The 21023-nt window shown below is 50.3% G+C and overlaps 2 protein-coding genes across 2 annotated transcripts in view; one reads left to right on the top strand and one right to left on the bottom strand.

Moving 5' to 3' along the window:
- LOC133357716 (spidroin-1-like) overlaps positions 1 to 21007 on the bottom strand; it is a 34291-nt gene extending 13284 nt beyond the window's left edge. The window contains exons 1-3 of the mRNA XM_061575810.1: positions 20829 to 21007; positions 8999 to 9838; positions 3595 to 4073 (exon numbers count right to left, since the gene is read on the bottom strand). Coding sequence (XP_061431794.1) covers positions 3595 to 4073; positions 8999 to 9838; positions 20829 to 20871 — 1362 coding nt within the window. The 5' untranslated portion in view covers positions 20872 to 21007. The remainder of the gene's footprint in view (positions 1 to 3594; positions 4074 to 8998; positions 9839 to 20828) is intronic.
- On the top strand, positions 11706 to 18505 carry LOC133357753 (uncharacterized). Its single transcript, XM_061575860.1, has 2 exons — positions 11706 to 15729; positions 15883 to 18505. The coding sequence occupies exons 1-2, from the start codon at positions 14135 to 14137 to the stop codon at positions 16793 to 16795; spliced, it is 2508 nt and encodes an 835-aa protein (XP_061431844.1). The 5' UTR covers positions 11706 to 14134; the 3' UTR covers positions 16796 to 18505.
- Positions 21008 to 21023: the final 16 nt, after the last annotated feature.

The following is a 21023-nucleotide window of genomic DNA, read 5'->3' on the forward strand; positions in this document are numbered from 1 at the left end:
CCCTCCCCTCCACCCCTCCCATCCACCCCTCCACCTCTCCCCTCCACCCCTGCCCTCCACCCATCCCCTCCCCTCCACCCCTCCCATCCACCCCTCCCCTCCACCCCTCCCCTCCACCCCTCCCATCCACCCCTCCCCTCCACCCCTCCCATCCACCCCTCCCCTCCACCCCTGCCCTCCACCTCTCCCGTCCCCTCCACCCCTCCCCTCCACCCCTCCACCCCTCCACTCCACCCCTCCCATCCACCCCTCCCCTCCACCACTCCCCTCCCCCCAACCACCCCTCCCCTCCACCTCTCCCTCCACCCCTCCCCTCCACCCCTCCCATCCACCCCTCCCCTCCACCCCTGCCCTCCACCCCTCCCCTCCACCCCTGCCCTCCACCTCTCCCGTCCCCTCCACCCCTCCCCTCCACCCCTCCACCCTCCACCCCTCCACCCCTCCCGTTCACCCCTCCCCTCCACCCTCCACCCCTCCACCTCCACCCCTCCCCTCCACTCTCCGCACGCTTCCATCTCTGCCACTTCCCGTTAGCGTCTCTCGCTGCCCTGCAGGGCGTCAACACGCGTGTCGGTGTGTGTGTCTGTGTGTGTCTCTGTGTGTGTGTCTGTGTGTGTGTGTGTCTGTGTGTGTGTCACTGTGTGTGTGTGTCTGTGTGTCTGTGTGTGTGTGTCTGTGTGTGTGTCTGTGTGTGTTTCTGTGTGTGTGTCTGTGTGTCTGTGTGTGTGTCTGTGTGTCTGTGTGTGTCTGTATGTGTGTCTGTGTGTGTGTCTGTGTGTGTCTGTGTGTGTGTGTGTCTGCGTGTGTGTCTGTGTGTGTCTGTGTGTGTGTGTCTGTGTGTGTGTCTGTGTGTGTGTCTGTGTGTCTGTGTGTGTGTCTGTATGTGTGTGTGTCTGTGTGTGTGTCACTGTGTGTGTGTGTCTGTGTGTCTGTGTGTGTGTGTCTGTGTGTGTGTCTGTGTGTGTTTCTGTGTGTGTGTCTGTGTGTCTGTGTGTGTGTCTGTATGTGTGTCTGTGTGTGTGTCTGTGTGTGTCTGTGTGTGTGTGTGTCTGCGTGTGTGTCTGTGTGTGTCTGTGTGTGTGTGTCTGTGTGTGTGTCTGTGTGTGTGTCTGTGTCTCTGTGTGTGTGTCTGTGTGTGTGTGTCTGCGTGTGTGTCTGTGTGTGTCTGTGTGTGTGTGTCTGTGTGTGTGTCTGTGTGTGTGTCTGTGTGTCTGTATGTGTGTCTGTGTGTGTGTCTGTGTGTGTCTGTGTGTGTGTGTCGGTGTGTGTGTGTCTGTGTGTGTCTGTGTGTGTGTGTCGGTGTGTCTGTGTCTGTGTGTGTGTGTCTGTGTGTGTGTGTCTGTGTCTGTGTCACTGTGTGTGTGTCTGTGCGTGTGTGTCTGTTTGTGTGTGTCTGTGTGTGTGTGTCTGTGTGTGTGTCTGTATGTGTGTCTGTGTGTGTCTGTGTGTGTGTGTCTGTGTGTGTCTGTGTGTGTGTCTGTGTGTCTGTGTGTGTGTCTGTGTGTCTGTGTGTGTCTGTGTGTGTGTGTCTGTGTGTGTGTCTGTGTGTCTGTGTGTTGGGGAGCGGTAGTGTAGCGGTTAGCGCGCTGCGCTATGAACCTGGCGACCCGGGTTCGATTCCCGCTCACGGCTAACACCAGTGACGATTATCTGAACCGGTCCTGGGCCTCCCCTAGGTCGACTCAGCCTTAAATGAGTACCTGGTGCGGTGTGTAAACATCGCCACTAGGGAGACAAAGGCGGTCGGGCGTGGTGCTGGCCACCCACCCCCTCGTGTACCGTTCCGGCCTTCATAGGTGCTCGCTAACAGCACTTGCCCCTACAGTCTGTTCAGGCTATACGGGGGATCTTTGTGTCTGTGTGTGTGTCTGTGTGTGTGTCTGTGTGTGTGTGTGTCTGTGTGTGTGTGTCTGTGTGTGTGTCTGTGTGTGTGTGTGCTACGCTGCACGAGGAACTCCGGAGACCCGAGTTCGATTCCCGCTCGCGGGCCAACACCGGTGACAATTATCTGAACCGATCCTGGGCCTCCCCTAGGTCGACTCGGCCATCAAATGAGTACCCGGTGCGGTGTGGGAACATCACCAATGGGGAGACAAAGGCGGCCGGGCGAGATGCTGGCCACCCGACCCCCTCGTGTGCCGTGCCGGCCTTCATAGGTGCCGCTACTCGCTAAAGGCACTTGCCCCGACATCCTGCGAAGGTTACACGGGGGACCTTTGTCTTTGTCGGTGTGTGTAGAGGCACAGACAATGCCCCATCTCCCCGTCTCCCCCACCCTCATCCTCCGCCTGTCTCCCTCTCTCTCTGTCTCTCTCACTCTGTCTCTCTCACTCTCTCTCACTCTCTCTGTCATTAACTGCAGACGGTCACGATTTTGCTTTTATAACCCTTGACAGCGCCAGTCCACGCTTAGCTCACTTGATTGTTGCCAATCTGCCCCCCACCCCACCCCACCCAACGATCCCCCCCACCCACCAATCTCCCCAACCTCACCCATCAATCCCCCTACCTCCTACCGACCATTACCCAATCCTCACCCACCAATCCCCCAACCCCCACCCACCAATCCCCCTACCCCCTATCCACCAATTCCCTAACCCCCACCAATCCTCTACTCACCCACCAACCCCCACCCACAAATCCCCCTACCCCCCCATCCACCAGTCCACCTACCCCTACCCACCAATTCTCCAACCCCCAGGAATCCCCTACTCATCCACCAACCCCCACCCACCAACCCCCCTACCCCCACCCACCAGTCCACCTACCCCCTACCCACCAATTCCCCAACCCCCACCAATCCCCTACTCACCCACCAACCGCCACCCACCAACCCCCCTACCAACCCACCCACCAATCCCCATGCCCCACCCACGGGGAGAGATGAGAGTGGAGCGAGGCTCTGCAGCGTGAAGGCGCTCATTGTTAATGCCTCTTAATCAATTATAAACAACAATCAACAACAACAAACATCAACAACAAACATCATCAACAACAAACACAAACAGCACCCCCCCCCCCCCCAGCCTTCGTCTATGCTCTATCCATGGCCCTAACGTTTCAGCCGGGCGACTTGGTTTTGGCTAAGATGAAGGGCTACCCGCATTGGCCTGCCCAGATCGACGAACTTTCCTTGATGGAGCCGTAAGACCGCCAAACAGTCATCCCATGCTCTTTGGCTCTTTCGGTAAAGTCACGTGGGTAGAAAAACAATAGATCACGACGTTTCGATCGCAACGTGTGCAATCGTCATCAGGTGTGACAACCACAGCAAGAAAAAACTGCTGCCTACTTCAACAGTTTTTTCTGCGATCGAAACGTCGTGATCTATTATTTTCCTACCCACGTGACTTTACCGAAAGAACCGAAGACTATGGATCCCTGCAGTCACGAAAGCTTCAAATCAAAGCATCCCATATTTGTCCTTGGCACCCATGAAGCTGCCTTTATCAACGTGTAATAAAGGTCGTTGAGGCGACTTCTGGAATCCGGTCTTTTATTCAACTTCCATTACAGCTTTCCTTCACGCTGCTGACCGACAGCGTGAGAGGGACAGATAGAGAGAGAGACGCACCGCCACGTGGCAGCCCGGACCACGTGGCAGCCCGGGCCACGCTGCAGCCCGGGCCACGCGGCAGCCCGGGCCACGCGGCAGCCCGGGCCACGCGGCAGCCCGGGCCACGCGGCAGCCCGGGCCACGCGGCAGCCCGGGCCACGCGGCAGCCCGGGCCACGCGGCAGCCCGGGCCACGCGGCAGCCCGGGCCACGCGGCAGCCCGGGCCACGCGGCAGCCCGGGCCACGCGGCAGCCCGGACCACGCGGCAGCCCGGACCACGCGGCAGCCCGGACCACGCGGCAGCCCGGACCACGCGGCAGCCCGGACCACGCGGCAGCCCGGACCACGCGGCAGCCCGGACCACGCGGCAGCCCGGACCACGCGGCAGCCCGGACCACGCGGCAGCCCGGACCACGCGGCAGCCCGGACCACGCGGCAGCCCGGACCACGCGGCAGCCCGGACCACGCGGCAGCCCGGACCACGTGGCAGCCCGGAGCCCCGCACTCGCGTGGCCTCCTCCTCCGTTCGTTCCAGTTCTGACCACGTGTCGTTCGTCTCCACCCCTATTTAATACCCGGGTCACGTGGTACGTTTCAACCAATCCTGGTTAGCCTCCATGGAATATTCCAGACTCCCTCGTAGGCTCCCGGGACCACGCCCCTGACTCGTCTCCCCATTGGCTGTGGCCAAAGCCAGCAGAACCAATCCTCTACTTACAGCTGTCACCTTTCCGTTACGTCAGGGCCACGCCCCTAGGCTTCCCTCCATTGGCTATGGACCAGGACCAGCAGAGCCAATCATCATGAACGAGTTGTGATACTTTTCGATTTAAAGCTTTCGTGACTGCAGGGATTCATCTTCTTGGTTCTTTCGGTAAAGTCACGTAGAATGGAAATAATAAAATAATAAAAAATAAAACATCCTAAAATAATTCTCACATATTGTGTTTGATTTTTATTCTTTTATTATTTCCATTCTACGTGACTTTACCGAAAGAACCAAGAAGACGAGTTGTGATACGTCAGTGAGCCGGATATATCCTCACATTACAAACGCAAAATATATATTTTCCGTACAAAGAATGCAAGGACAAGTTTGGAACGCCAGGGAAGAGGGGAGGATTCCAACTAAGAACTCGTGAGAAATAGAAAAACAATCCCACAGTCAAGTCCAGAGGACACGAAGAGAGGTCGGACTTCTTCTGAAACGGAGTAGGATCAGAAGGGCGAGAAGGTGGAGGATAGCAGTGGTGAGGAGGGAAAGTTGGTCTAAATTGTCTGATTGTTTACACCATTGGTACCTCATTTGCCAGTAAAACATATAATTGTTTTTTTACCCTTTTATCTGGAAACAAACTGACACCTTTTTTACAAGGAGTCATGTTTGCATTGACCACAATACCTGCAGTCGTAATGCAAACAAAAAACATAACTCTGATAATGTATGCACTGTCCTTGAAGTTGATTGGTCCACACCCGAGACAGCTTTCCTTAGAGCCTAGTCTCACATGGTGTTGGACCAGATGACGCCAAAATGCGCACAACTCAAAGACAATACACCATCAGAGTATGAGAGCTCGGGGTAAGCATTTACACCATTGGTACCTCATTTGCCAGTAAAAAATATGATAATGTATGCACTGTCCCTGAAGTTAACTTCAAGGACAGTGCATACATTATCAGAGTTATGTTTTTTGTTTGCATTATGACTGCAGGTATTGTGGTCTATGCAAACATGACTCCTCGTAAAAAAAGGTGTCAGTTTTGTTGCCAGATAAAAGGGTACAAAACCAATTATTATGTCTCATGGTTGTTATTGTTTGACTTGCATCCCACTGGGATTTTTGCACACAGCGTTGACATACGGTGCTTTTTCTGGAAGACTTTGCTGTTTTTCCATGGATTTTTCTGTTTGCGCATAGTCACTTTAAGATGTTTCTTGTTCGCGTTTGTGTTTGTTGCGGTTGCACCCTGAGTCAAGAGCCGAATGGCTCACAGGGCTCTACCTAATAAATGAAACTGAACTGAATTGATGAGCATGGGATGGAGAAAGGTAAGGGAAACAGGCTTGCTGTCAAACGGAAGAAGTCTCCAAATGCAGAGTCAGTGAATCGGACACGGTCAGACGACCAGGAAAATCAAGAATATCGAGGCGGTAATTGGGAGCACGAGCAAAGCACGGAGCAGGCTCCAGAAAAGCCCAGCGATGAGACTTAATTCTGTGAAACAGAAGTCAAATTATGCATTACAGTAAAACCTTTGACTGCGAGTAACTTGGTCTGCGAGTGTTTTGCAAGACGAGCAAAATTTTAAAATAAATATTAATTTGATAAACGAGCGAGGCCTTGCAATACGAGTAGCACGTGTGTACGTTTTGTCTGCCGAGCGTCACGTGATCACAACTCATATACGAGTGCTTTGATACACGAGTGCTTTGATACACGAGTGCTTTGATACACGAGTGCTTTGATACACGAGTGCTTTGATACACGAGTGCTTTGATACACGAGTGCTTTGATACACGAGTGCTTTGATACACGAGTGCTTTGATATACGAGTGCTTTGATATACGAGTGCTTTGATATACGAGTGCTTTGATATACGAGTGCTTTGATATACGAGTGCTTTGATATACGAGTGCTTTGATACACGAGTGCTTTGATACACGAGTGCTTTCATACACGAGTGCTTTGATACATGAGTGCTTTGATACACGAGTGCTTTGGATTACACACACGTTTCCGGAATGAATTATGCTCGCAATCCAAGGTTTTACTGTAATTATTCCGATTATGCCACCTTCAATTGAACATTTCCTTTGTGGACCAGTATGCCAATTTTAAACTGCCTATCTATTGTCCAGAATCACGTGGTATCATCTCACTGAATACCAATTTTCAGTGTTTCGCTGTGCTTAGTTGTGTGTTACCTTAGGCCAGGGGTCGGGAACCTTTTTGACTGGGAGAGCCATAAAAGCCAAATATTTCTAAATATATTTTATTGAGAGCCATATAGTATTTTTAACGTATAATAAATTAGATATGTCTTACTTTTAATTCGACTTCTGGTCACGGGACCTGTGACCCGAGAAATTTTATCTTCAAAACTAATTTCTGTTTACTTTAAAATGACACGGTATTATTAAGCAGTATCACAAGTATTTTAAAATCAGTTCCAAACTGATTTTATTTTTTTTATTATTATTTTTTTCAACTCAAAATTGTCTGGGAGCCATATGCCGTCACCGGAAGAGCCATATATGGCTCGCGAGCCATAGGTTCCCGACCGCTGCCTTAGGTTTTGCTGGTTTGCGTTGTAATAGCTCGTTTTGTGTTGCATATGTAGTGCCATAAGAGGGGAGGGGCTGCTGGGGGCTCTGGGACCCTAGACAGATAAGCCTCGGCGCCAGGCGCTAGGATCCCAGGCAACCCAGACGCTTAAGCCCCTTGGCGCCACCAACGGGGGGGCTGTGTGTGCTCTGTGGGATATCTGAGGGAGGCATACAACCCCACCCCTTGTTGGGGACGAGGCATAAAAGGGCAGCTCCCTGGCCGATCAGGGCCAGTCGTAGCTCAAGACCCAAGACCCAAGACCAGCCATCTTAGGACCCTGGACCCCCTCGTCCCGCTTGTCCTTGTAAGGGCCGGGACGTTGTGAGGGCCAGTGGTGGGACTCTGGGACTCCCGGCTCTACGTCCTTGTAAGGGCGAGTTCCGAGGAAGCCAGAGTCCAGACCCGCACCTTGGCTCGATCGGGTCAGATAGCCTCTCCTAGGGTAATTGTAGCCAAAGGACCCCAGAGCGTAGCCAGAGTAGTGTATCTAGGCTGTGTACCTAGGCTGTGTATCTAGGCTGTAACAGGGTATCAGGACTGTTGGAGTGTTGTATTGTAATAAAGAAGTTACCTCTACAAGTGTCTCTGGAACCCATTACACATATCTAAATTGCCTTTCGATGTACATGCAATGCATATTAGTCGTGGAAATATAGTTTTACTTTTGATCTGCTTAATACATTTTCAAAACAAGTTTTCTATCCATGTTTGTGCATTTGCGAATAAATGTAGTGGCGAAAATGCATCCAAAAGAACGTAATGTAAAGGTTTTATAACAGATTTTTGTTGCAAGTGATGTGGGTTTCTACAAACAATGCACTTAAAATGTACAACAAAGTCATTTTCTGATGAGTGTCACATTTCATTTTAATTGGTATAATTGCAGTTCAACAACTTAAATTCCCGTGGTTTTGCTAGTGTCTGATGTGATGTGATTGGTTGTCGTATGTGGCTGCACATATTCCAGGGGATTTGAATTGATTTTATGACTGCGTATTTCTTTTACGAGTCTGTTTACTTCATCCCCATTCATTCATGGAGTGTCACCACTTTTGTTCACGTAATTTCTCTTTAAATAAAGTGTACACTGTCAAAAGAAGAGAGAGAGAAAGAGGGGGTAGAGAGAGAGGGGGTAGAGAGAGGGGGTAGAGAGAGAGAGAGGGGGGGTAGAGAGAGGGGGTAGAGAGATGGGGTAGAGAGAGAGGGGGTAGAGAGAGAGGGGGTAGAGAGAGAGGGGGTAGAGAGAGAGGGGGTAGAGAGAGAGGGGGTAAAGAGAGGGGGTAGAGAGAGAGTGGGTAGAGAGAGAGGGGGTAAAGAGAGGGGGTAGAGAGAGAGGGGGTAGAGAGAGAGGGGGTAGAGAGAGAGGGGGTAAAGAGAGGGGGTAGAGAGAGAGGGGGTAGAGAGAGAGGGGGTAAAGAGAGGGGGTAGAGAGAGAGTGGGTAGAGAGAGAGGGGGTAAAGAGAGGGGGTAGAAAGAGAGGGGGTAGAGAGATAGGGAAGGGAAAAGGAGTCGGAGCAGAGCGTGCTTCTTCGTGTTGATGTTTGTGTCTACGAAGAAAGTAGCACAGATTGTTTTTGTTTCACAATGAGAAAACACGGAAATCTTTCTTTTTAAAACGGGGGGGGGGGGGGGGGGAGCACGTAAAGCAGCAAAGTGCCGACTCAACCGAGCATCTTCTTGTTTCCTTTGATCGTAAAACAAGAGAGAGAGAGGCAGAGAGAGCGGCAGATGACGGGGAGCTCTGCATGCAGTTATGAGCTACCCGTCGGAGGCCGTTGGACTGCGAGAAGGGCTGCGTGCAGAACGATAGTGAGCGAGAGAGTGAGCGAGCGAGAGAGCGAGAGAGAGAGCGAGCGAGAGAGCGAGCGAGGAGAACGAGCGACGAGCGAGCGAGCGAGCGAGAGAGCGAGAGAATGAGCGGGGGGGGGGGGGGGGGGGGGGGGGGGTTACATAAAGCAAAGATTTAAAAAAATACGAAATGATGAACGAAGCAAAGTGCCGACTACACCGAGCATCTTCTTGTTTCCACTGATCGTAAAACAAGAGAGGGAGAGAGGCAGGGAGAGCGAGAGAGAGGGAGGGGGGGAGGGGCGACACGGCCAGCACTCACCTGTGCCGGTATCCGACCGCTCGTCGTCGCTGTCGGTGAGCGTCAGCGCCGAGTCCTCACGGCCCGACAGGAACCCGGCTCTCCGCTGAGACCCCAGCGAGCTCCCAAACGGGACTCCTCCTCCTCGTCCACCTCCTCCTTGTCCACCTCCTTGTCCACCTCCTTGTCCACCTCCTAGTCCAACTCCTCCTAGTCCACCTTCTCCTAGTCCACCTCCTCCTAGTCCACCTCCTCCTAGACCACCTCCTCCTAGTCCACCTCCCAGTCCACCTCCTCCTCCGTCAGAAACCTCAACTTTCCCGAACGAGCCCCCAAAATTAACTCCGCTCCCAAATTCTCCTCCTCCTCCTCCACCTCCTCCTCCTCCACCTCCTCCTCCACCTCCTCCACCACCTCCCGATCCCCCTCCCCCGCCGTCGGCAGCGTCGCCGCGCCTGCGGTGGGCCGGGAAGGCCGGGGAGGCCGGGAAGGCCGCGTCGGCCCCCCTCTGTCCGCAGCCGACAGCGCCGCGCGGCACCATCACCACAAGCACCGGCGATCGGTCGGCCGTGGACGACAGTGGCACTTGCACCATCAACTCCTGCTGCTGCTGCTGATGATGGTGGTGGTGGTGATGGTACTGCTGATGATGCTGCTGCTGCTGCTGATGGTGATGATGTTGGTGGTGATGTTGTTCCAGCGCCGCCATCATCATGGAGGAGATAAGCGGAGTGGTGGCGGCAGAGCGAGACGGCGCCTGCTGCTGCTGGTCCAGACCACCGCCGGTGCCGTCCGTGTCGGCGCTCACGGAGCGGGTTCGAAAAATCCGAAGCGGTGGCGCGTCAGGATCCCAGAGGAACGCTGAACGGGGATGGAGGGGGGGGGCGTTTGGGGGGTGGGGGGGGAGAGACAAAGATTGTACGAATTAAGATTAAAAAATTGTGCATCACTAGCGTAACAATTGTAGACTCATGGTGCCGCTTGTGCCGAACCAACGGTTGCAGGCAAGCCTCACGTTCTGCTGATGAGACCCTGGATGTCAAAACTGGTTCATGGTGGTGCTTGTGTCGAACCAACGGTTGCAAGCAAGCCTGACATCTGCTGCTGCTGCTTCTGATGAAACACTGAATGTCGAAAACCGGCCCGGAGTTTTGCTCGCGTTCAACCAATGGGTTCCAGCAAGCCTCACGGTCTGCTGATGAGACACTGGATGTGAAAACCGGTGCAGCTTTGCGCCTCTGTTGAAGCAATGCTGCTGGAGACTCACTCCCGAACGAATTGTTTTCCTTTACCAGGTGAGGGGACCCCACTGAGCTATGCAGATCTTATTCTGAATCGACCTGGCCATCACAAATGATAGCTCAACAAAGTGGCTCTTCATCAACAACATCATCATCGTGTCGACATTGACATCAGCAGCCTAATACTCTCAAAGCGTGACGTCGGTTCTAAATGTGGAGGGGGGAAAACCGGAGGACCCGGAGACAAAATCCACGCGACCACGGAGAGAGGGAGACACGCAAACTCCAAATATACAGTAGCAGGCATCGTCAGGGTCGGGATCGAACCCACGACCTCCTGTAGACTAGGCGAGGTAGTTAACATCTCACCATGGAGAGAAAGACACACAAACTCCAAATATACAGCAGGCATCATCAGGATCGGGATTGAACCCACGACCTCCTGCAGACCCGGCGAGGTAGTTAACATCTCACCACGGAGAGAGAGAGACACACAAACTCCAAATATACAGCAGGCATCGTCAGGATCGGGATCGAACCCACGACCTCCTGTAGACCAGGCGAGGTAGTCAACATCTCACCACGGAGAGAGAGACACGCAAACTCCAAATATACAGCAGGCATCATCAGGATCGGGATTGAACCCACGACCTCCTGCAGACCCGGCGAGGTAGTTAACATCTCACCACGGAGAGAGAGAGACACACAAACTCCAAATATACAGCAGGCATCGTCAGGATCGGGATCGAACCCACGACCTCCTGTAGACCAGGCGAGGTAGTCAACATCTCACCACGGAGAGAGAGACACGCAAACTCCAAATATACAGCAGCAGGCATCGTCAGGATCGGGATCGAACCCACGACCTCCTGCATACCAGGCGAGGTAGTGAACATCTCCTAGCCACCGTGATTGCCCCACCAGCATGGTTATGCTGCTAATGGGATGGGTCGTAAAACACACGGATACGTACGATTGTTATGCAGAGTGGCAGACGTGGGACGCGAGGCATTAACAAGGCAGGCATCTTCCTTTGCGTTTGCTTCGCGAGAGGCAAGAGGACATTGGGAATGTTTCAAACGGAGGCGCGAGTGCCTGATGCGAGTACGTGCGTACGTGCGTGCGTACGTGCGTGGGGAGTGGTGGTGTAGCGGTTAGCGCACTCCGCTGCAAAGCTAGTGACCCCGGGTTCGAATCCCGCTCACGGCCAACACCGGTGACGATTATCTCGACCGTTCCTGGGCCTCCTCCCCTATGTCGACTCAGCCTCAAATGGGTACCCCTGGTGCGGTGTGTGCAGTGAGCATCGCCGCTGTGGGGAGACAAAGGCGGCCGGGCGTGGCGCTGGCCACCCACCCCCTCGTGCGCCGTGCTCTGTCTTCATCGGTGCTACTACTCGCTAACAGCACTTGCCCCAGTAGCCTGGTGAAGCTATACGGGGGGGGGGAGTCTTTGTCTTTGTGATAATGTTGTGCCTTTAAGCTTCGCGTTTTCTTGGCGTTTTCCTAACCGAAAAGTAGAAACTTAACAGAAAGAATGAACCAACAAACAATAGGGGCTTTTTTATTAGTAATTCCCTTGTATTTCTCGTATTCACCGTATATATATTATTTTTGTATTGTATGTTTCTATCTACCTGACCAAAAAAATAATAATTACGAATTCCAACAGTTAAGGAAGCATAAGTGGAAACTTAGTTGCACTTAACCTCAGGACATTAAAATATAACTCAAGAATAAATGTAACATACAGGACCACATAATGTATTGCATACATCTCCTCGACCACCTTTGTCTTCCAGCGGTGTCTGACCTCAGAATGACCCACGCAGGGCAAGCAAGGAGGGATCAAAAAGGTCACAGGGGGGAATCGGTGCCTGACATTCCAAAGACATCTGTTTTGTTGTTTGTTTTCTCTCGCAAGAGACGCGGAGAGAGAGAAGGGAGTCACGTTTAAGTTAGACACACACAGCGAACGAGCAGTCTGGGTTGAGTCGTGCTCAGTCTCGCAACTCGGCGTGCGACGCAGCGTTGCGACGGGGCTCGCAAGAGAGTTGGGGCAGATCGTGCCTCGAGGAGAGATGGAACGAGGAGGGGTCGTTCGAGTCGCAGAAGTCTGAGTTCAACCTGGGTCGGGGCTGGGTTTCAGCCGTGCTCCGGCTGGCGGAGCGTCGTGAGGAAACGAAACACCGATGCTGATAGCAGATGTCGCTTCTCGCAGAACGAAGTTAAGTGCGAGTAAAGCTGGCAGCCGCACGAACAAGGGGAAGCACGGAGCAGAGAGAGAGTGACGAGTGACGACAAGCAATCAACCTGTAAAAGGGCGGAGATCGCCAAGCGTCGACCAAGCGAGCAAAGCAGAGAGCGCGAAGCAGTGGAGGAAGCCTGGTCAAACGGCTGCGAGGGAGAGGACAGCGCCATCGAATGCGCCGTGTGCCTGAGGGCACACCGACCAACGACCAGTGTGAACACACAAGACGTCCAGATCGACCAAGCGAGCATCGTGCCGACTCAACAATCAATCGAGCAGTGGAGAAGCTGGGGGCTGCCACCAAGAAAGCGCGTGCGCCACCTTGCGCCACCGTGCCACCCTGCGCCACCCTGCGCCACCGGGCGCCACCGTGCGCCACCGAGCGACACCGAGCGACACCGAGCGACACGAGCGACCGAGCATCTTCAAGGAGAACATCGTGCCAACGCCGCTCAATCCAGCAGTGGAGAGAGAGAGAGAGAGCAAAAGCCGAGCGACACGCCGAGCGAGGGAGCAGCAGGAGCTTGCGGCGGCCACGCCCAATCGAGAGGAACACCTGGCCGCTGTTTGTATCCTCCTACACCACACAAGCTAACGACACAATTAATATTACGAGGGGACAACGCACACACAGCACGCACACGAATAAGACTTTAAAAGAAAAACTGTCTTTGCGTTTCAAAAAGGGTTGCCATTTCGAGGTGGTGCGTTCAATATCAACTGATCGTGCAAAGCAGTTGCTGCCGTCGAGCTGCATGAATAAGAAATGTTTAGTCATTCATTTTCGTTAACTGCATAATTTCGCCAATGATGAAGTATTTTTAGTCATTCAATTTCGTTAATTGCATAAGATTGCCCATGAATTTATTGACGTATACTCGCTTTCGCATACTAGAGTGTCATGTGCTTGTTTAGAATTAAAATTGCTTAACACCAACTGTTCGAGTGCTTCTTTCCAAGTCCATGCAAAACTGTCTTATTCTTGACAACTGTATCCTGTGATGAGATCTGAACCTGGAGAATTAAAATATTATAACACACACTAGGATAATCGGTAAATGAATCTATGATAATCGTGTTATCCTGATTGATAACCCTGGATAAACGAAACTAAGCAAATTATCGTAACTGCACACATTAACATAATCGCAAGCCTCAGCATAAAATACTACGATTATCATAATTTATGCATATAATCACACGCATTATCATGATTTATGCATATAATCACACGCATTATCATAATTCATGCGTATTAATACACACACTATCATAATTAATGCGATTTGCGCATTTTTCGGAAAATTATTAATTTTTATTATTTTCATCAAAATTTCATAATTCCGACACATACAACATAATGGGTGGCCCGTCCGGGATCTCTCACAGACAGTGTTTTGCATGGATGATGGAATGAACCACTACGTGTTAACCAGAATATCGGGATCGAACATTGCATGGTGATTATAAACGGGCGAAAAAAAAAAACGCCCTCTAAGGTTAAAACCCAGAATAGCAGGTTGAAACAGAGAGTGGAATTAAGATAATACCGTATCAAACCGATTGCATCCTGTGATAAATGGTGTTAGAGGTACGCACTCTGAATCGGAAAAGTACAGGATAGCTCGAGTCAAATTGACTACACTCTGTGAGATAATTGTTTTATATGCACTCTGAAAGGGAATGTCAAAGTAACTCCCGCCACACTTTTGAGATGCTGGGATTAAGAATAATTTTTGAATGGGTTACGGGATACGGGGAGCTCGTATTTAAACGTACCGACCAATCTGTTACAAAGCATTACAGTCAGAGAGACATATGGGAAGGGAGCTGTATCGATAACACGAACACACCTCGGGGGAAACTAATTGACTGGATAAAATGTAACGAAGGCGAACACGATGCAAAAACTGCAGAGAAGGCAGGACAGGACTCATACCTTCTCACACAGGCATACAGACAGGGATTGTGGAATGAGGAAAAATTCGGAAAGGAAACAGGAGAGAAATCGTCTTTAATAAACGAGGAAAAATGTCCTCACACCATCGTAAGGAAGGAGAAATCTGGGCTCGCGACACCAGCGAAACTCACAGATGTTGATCCACAGAATAAATATGGAAGTAACATTAAATCACACTCTTGGGTACGTGGACAGAGTCCAGGGACTAATCGCACAAAAATTATGGATATCGAACAAAAAATCCTTGATAAAGAGAAACCCTCACAATTCGAGAGAAGGGATGGAGAGATACATATGCAAACAAAAACATGTGAGACTGACAACTTCACAGATAGAGGGAGGAAAAATGTTAAAGTAAAGTCGACAGGACATGGTACACTAAGGGCAGAGGCAAAAACTGAAGGGAAATGGCAACACGAGCGACACGGCACTGGGCGCGCACACAAAAAATGCACGCCACTTAAACACAAGCGACACAGCACAGACCAAAGTGACAGATTACCTGATGATAACTTGTTTGATGATGACGCTGTCGGCAATCAACTTTCGGAATACCTATTCACCAGTAAAACCCTTAAGTTGATGGACAAGGCTCTAGTCAGAATTCCCGATTTTGACCCCCACAATAAGTCCATGGATATACATACACATATCGCGACAGTGGAAGAGGAGGCAATGATTAGAGGGCTGATGAGACGGGATGAAAAAGCGAGTTTGTTGAAACGAAGCTTACATAAAGATTCTATCCCATGGGTAAAGTCACTACCACACAAGGTTAGAAATGATTTTAAACAATTGAGCCTGGCAGTGATTCGGAAGTTTGGAGAATATTCGACACTCACTGAGGGGTTTTATGCTGTAAAATCGATGACCCAGGGCATGGACCAAGATCCACGTGACTACCTCGTCCAATTTAAAAGAGCGTATTACGCAGGCGATGTGAATCAATACCACGAAGGAGATAAAATGTTCAAAATTATGTTTTTTGAATCCTTGAGCCCAGAGATTACAGAAAGGGTGAGGATGGTTTTGAATCCAGAAACCGCATCCTTACGCCGCATAGAGAGCAAGGCGTACATGGCATGGTTATACAGAGCTAAGAATCATAATTCGGATCCAGAACACAGGGAGAGGGATAAGGAACCCAGCCTCTCAGAGAGGAATAAAAATCACCGATCAGTCCCACCATGCAGGGAGCAGCAAAAACGCACGCACACATGGCAAAATAACCCAGAGAGAGGTTGGCACGAGAAAGAGAGCGGCACAAAGCCGAACATTCAGGAGAATCGCAGGAGGGAGAGGTTAAGGGCAGAACCATATCAACACCCCATGCCCCGACATGCGCAAGGTCAAGATTACCCACAGGGATGGCGAAGTAACAATCCAGGAAAAATTTGGCACCCAAATGGGAAAAACACTGGGCCAAGGGTGTACGAGAATCGTAGGAGGGAGAGGTTCAGAACAGAACCATATCAACACCCCATCCCACGACACACGCAAGGTTCAAATTACGCACAGAGATGGCAAGATAACCACCTAGCGGGAAGGTGTTACACAGACCGCGGAGGTATGGATGCGAACATTCAGGAGAATCGCAGGATGGGAGGTCAACCACAATCGATCCAATTCCGACCAATTCCTCCACCGGCTATACCAGGAGGGAATAGAGGAATAACACAGAATGCGGTCCAAATACATGATAAACAACCCACAGGGAGCGCGAGCGAGCGGCCAACACGCGCCCCACCCGCCGAGGTGTTAAACCCGGAGCTCAATGGGAAATACAGGCAAGCTGCAAGTGACAGGGCGGGCAAAAACGTGGACAGTGCTCCCGTAAATGACGCGCGGATCGAATACAAGGACAGGGTTGCATTGAAGCGTGATCGGACAGTACAAAAACAGACAGCAGGGACACGCCCTGAGGAGCGCAGGCATGAGCCTTTGAATGGAAAATATCCAAGGGAAACCAAAAATTATGTGGATCGGAGTGCTAAAATGGAGACGAATGTTCATGACATATCGGGAATGGTGTTGAAATCTAACACACTCGTAAAAACAAAGAGGGCAACATTACGAGGGACAGAATTAAATCGACACACTGACTCGGCAAATGTGCATGTAATCGCAGAGAGAGCGAATGCCTCGAACCAAGTGTCAAAGTGGGTCGTGTGCGCGAATTCTGGTTATGTGCAGCACAATTTTTCACCACACACTCCCACGACGCGAGAGAGTGAGAGAGGAAACTACAAAAACGAACCCGAAAACCGTGATCGAATTATCAAAGTGATAAGTGGTAAACGAGGCAACATGAGGAAGGTAACGCATAAATGCGTTCGAAACCGCTACCTAGCGTTTCCCAGGATTTAACAAAAACAAAAATGAATATTCGTCGGAGTTATGATGTATGAGAACCATGTAACTGGTGATATCGATGTTTAACGTTTGTTTAATTTTCTTTGCTCAATTCAAATGTAACCATGTTAAGCAAAAACAAAAATGAACATTCGTCAGAGTTATGATGTATGAGAACCGATGTAACGCAATATCGATGTTTAACGTTTGTTTAATTTTCTTTACTCAATTCAAATGTAACCATATCAAGACTGTAATACGTGCACGCGCGTCGTAAGAAATAACCGCCGAGAGTGAGGGCGGCTGATGGATTTATAACAAAAAAAAACAGGGCATTTACTTTGTTTGAAAATTCGCCAGTGGCCGAATCAACCACTGATAATTTTCAAAAGGGCGGACTGTTGTATCTATGCCCTGTTTTCCGTTATTAATATTAAGAATAATTAAGAAAAAAATATTTTTTTAACATCTATTTTTTTTAAAAAATTAAATAATGAAAACAACTCACGGGCACACCGGGAGTCCATGAGACATGGAGGGCGGTTGAAATGATAGGAATTCGGTCACAAAAAGGTCATAGACATCCAGACGGACAAAAAGATGTATGGACTAAACCTCCCGAGACATCTGGAGATGTACAGATAAGGTGCAGAGTGAATGACGGTTGAAGCTTCGCGTTTTCTTGGCGTTTTCCTAACCGAAAAGTAGAAACTTAACAGAAAGAATGAACCAACAAACAATAGGGGCTTTTTTATTAGTAATTCCCTTGTATTTCTCGTATTCACCGTATATATATTATTTTTGTATTGTATGTTTCTATCTACCTGACCAAAAAAATAATAATTACGAATTCCAACAGTTAAGGAAGCATAAGTGGAAACTTAGTTGCACTTAACCTCAGGACATTAAAATATAACTCAAGAATAAATGTAACATACAGGACCACATAATGTATTGCATACATCTCCTCGACCACCTTTGTCTTCCAGCGGTGTCTGACCTCAGAATGACCCACGCAGGGCAAGCAAGGAGGGATCAAAAAGGTCACAGGGGGGAATCGGTGCCTGACATTCCAAAGACATCTGTTTTGTTGTTTGTTTTCTCTCGCAAGAGACGCGGAGAGAGAGAAGGGAGTCACGTTTAAGTTAGACACACACAGCGAACGAGCAGTCTGGGTTGAGTCGTGCTCAGTCTCGCAACTCGGCGTGCGACGCAGCGTTGCGACGGGGCTCGCAAGAGAGTTGGGGCAGATCGTGCCTCGAGGAGAGATGGAACGAGGAGGGGTCGTTCGAGTCGCAGAAGTCTGAGTTCAACCTGGGTCGGGGCTGGGTTTCAGCCGTGCTCCGGCTGGCGGAGCGTCGTGAGGAAACGAAACACCGATGCTGATAGCAGATGTCGCTTCTCGCAGAACGAAGTTAAGTGCGAGTAAAGCTGGCAGCCGCACGAACAAGGGGAAGCACGGAGCAGAGAGAGAGTGACGAGTGACGACAAGCAATCAACCTGTAAAAGGGCGGAGATCGCCAAGCGTCGACCAAGCGAGCAAAGCAGAGAGCGCGAAGCAGTGGAGGAAGCCTGGTCAAACGGCTGCGAGGGAGAGGACAGCGCCATCGAATGCGCCGTGTGCCTGAGGGCACACCGACCAACGACCAGTGTGAACACACAAGACGTCCAGATCGACCAAGCGAGCATCGTGCCGACTCAACAATCAATCGAGCAGTGGAGAAGCTGGGGGCTGCCACCAAGAAAGCGCGTGCGCCACCTTGCGCCACCGTGCGCCACCCTGCGCCACCCTGCGCCACCGGGCGCCACCGTGCGCCACCGAGCGACACCGAGCGACACCGAGCGACACGAGCGACCGAGCATCTTCAAGGAGAACATCGTGCCAACGCCGCTCAATCCAGCAGTGGAGAGAGAGAGAGAGAGCAAAAGCCGAGCGACACGCCGAGCGAGGGAGCAGCAGGAGCTTGCGGCGGCCACGCCCAATCGAGAGGAACACCTGGCCGCTGTTTGTATCCTCCTACACCACACAAGCTAACGACACAATTAATATTACGAGGGGACAACGCACACACAGCACGCACACGAATAAGACTTTAAAAGAAAAACTGTCTTTGCGTTTCAAAAAGGGTTGCCATTTCGAGGTGGTGCGTTCAATATCAACTGATCGTGCAAAGCAGTTGCTGCCGTCGAGCTGCATGAATAAGAAATGTTTAGTCATTCATTTTCGTTAACTGCATAATTTCGCCAATGATGAAGTATTTTTAGTCATTCAATTTCGTTAATTGCATAAGATTGCCCATGAATTTATTGACGTATACTCGCTTTCGCATACTAGAGTGTCATGTGCTTGTTTAGAATTAAAATTGCTTAACACCAACTGTTCGAGTGCTTCTTTCCAAGTCCATGCAAAACTGTCTTATTCTTGACAACTGTATCCTGTGATGAGATCTGAACCTGGAGAATTAAAATATTATAACACACACTAGGATAATCGGTAAATGAATCTATGATAATCGTGTTATCCTGATTGATAACCCTGGATAAACGAAACTAAGCAAATTATCGTAACTGCACACATTAACATAATCGCAAGCCTCAGCATAAAATACTACGATTATCATAATTTATGCATATAATCACACGCATTATCATAATTTATGCATATAATCACACGCATTATCATAATTCATGCGTATTAATACACACACTATCATAATTAATGCGATTTGCGCATTTTTCGGAAAATTATTAATTTTTATTATTTTCATCAAAATTTCATAATTCCGACACATACAACACACGGACCCAGGATCTGCAAGCGCATTAACACATCACTATGCGCACACACACACATCACTATGCGCACACACACACATCGCTATACACACACACACATCGCTATACACACACACACACACATCGCTATGCACACGCACACACATCACTATACACACACACACACATCCCTATACACACGCACACATACACATCGCTATGCGCACACACATCGCTATACACACACACACATCGCTATACACACACATCGCTATACACACACACACATCGCTACACACACACACACATCGTGATGCACACACACACACATCGCTATACACACACACACATCGCTATACACACACACACATCGCTCTACACACACATCGCTCTACACACACACACATCACTATGCACACACACACATCACTATGCGCACACACACACATCACTATGCACACACACATCGCTATGCACACACACACACATCGCTATACACACACACACATCGCTATACACACACACACACATCGCTATACACACACACACACATCGCTATACACACACACACATCGCTATACACACATACACACATCGCTATGCACACACACACACATCGCTATACACACACACACATCGCTACACACACACACACATCGCTATACACACATACACACATCGCTATGCACACACACACACATCGCTATGCACACACACACATCGCTATGCACATACACACACACACATCGCTATGCACACACACACATCGCTACACACACACACACATCGCTATGCACACACACACACACATCGCTATACACACACACATCGCTATACACACACACACACACATCGCTATACACACACACACACACATCGCTATACACACACCGCTATGCACACACATCCCTATACACACACACATCGCTATACACACACATTACGATGCACACACACACACACATTACTATACACACACACATCGCTATACACACACACACATCGCTATGCACACACACACACACACATCGCTATACACACACACATACATCGCTATGCACACACACACACACATCGCTATAAACACACACATACATCGCTATACACACACACACACATCGCTATACACACACACACATCGCTATGCACACACACACACACACATCGCTATACACACACACATACATCGCTATCCTCTTCCCCCCCCCTCTTCTTCCCCCCCCTCCTCCTCTCCCCCCCTCCTCCCCCCCCCTCCCCCCCCCTTGTCCCCTACCCGTGGCGTAGTCGTCAGCGGTGCGAGCCGTCGCCGTCGTCATCGCCACCTCGTCGCCCTCTCCCCTCGTCGCATTCCCGCCGGGGTCACCACCGGGGTCACCACCGGGGTCACCACCGGCACCACCGTTCGTGTCGCCGGTGCCGTACGACTTGGCGGGGATGGTGACCCATGGCGCCTCCTCCTCCACCTCCT

Source organism: Lethenteron reissneri, chromosome 59 (genome assembly GCF_015708825.2).
Source record: "Lethenteron reissneri isolate LAM-NWPU_2019-01 chromosome 59, ASM1570882v1, whole genome shotgun sequence".
NCBI lineage: Eukaryota > Metazoa > Chordata > Hyperoartia > Petromyzontiformes > Petromyzontidae > Lethenteron > Lethenteron reissneri.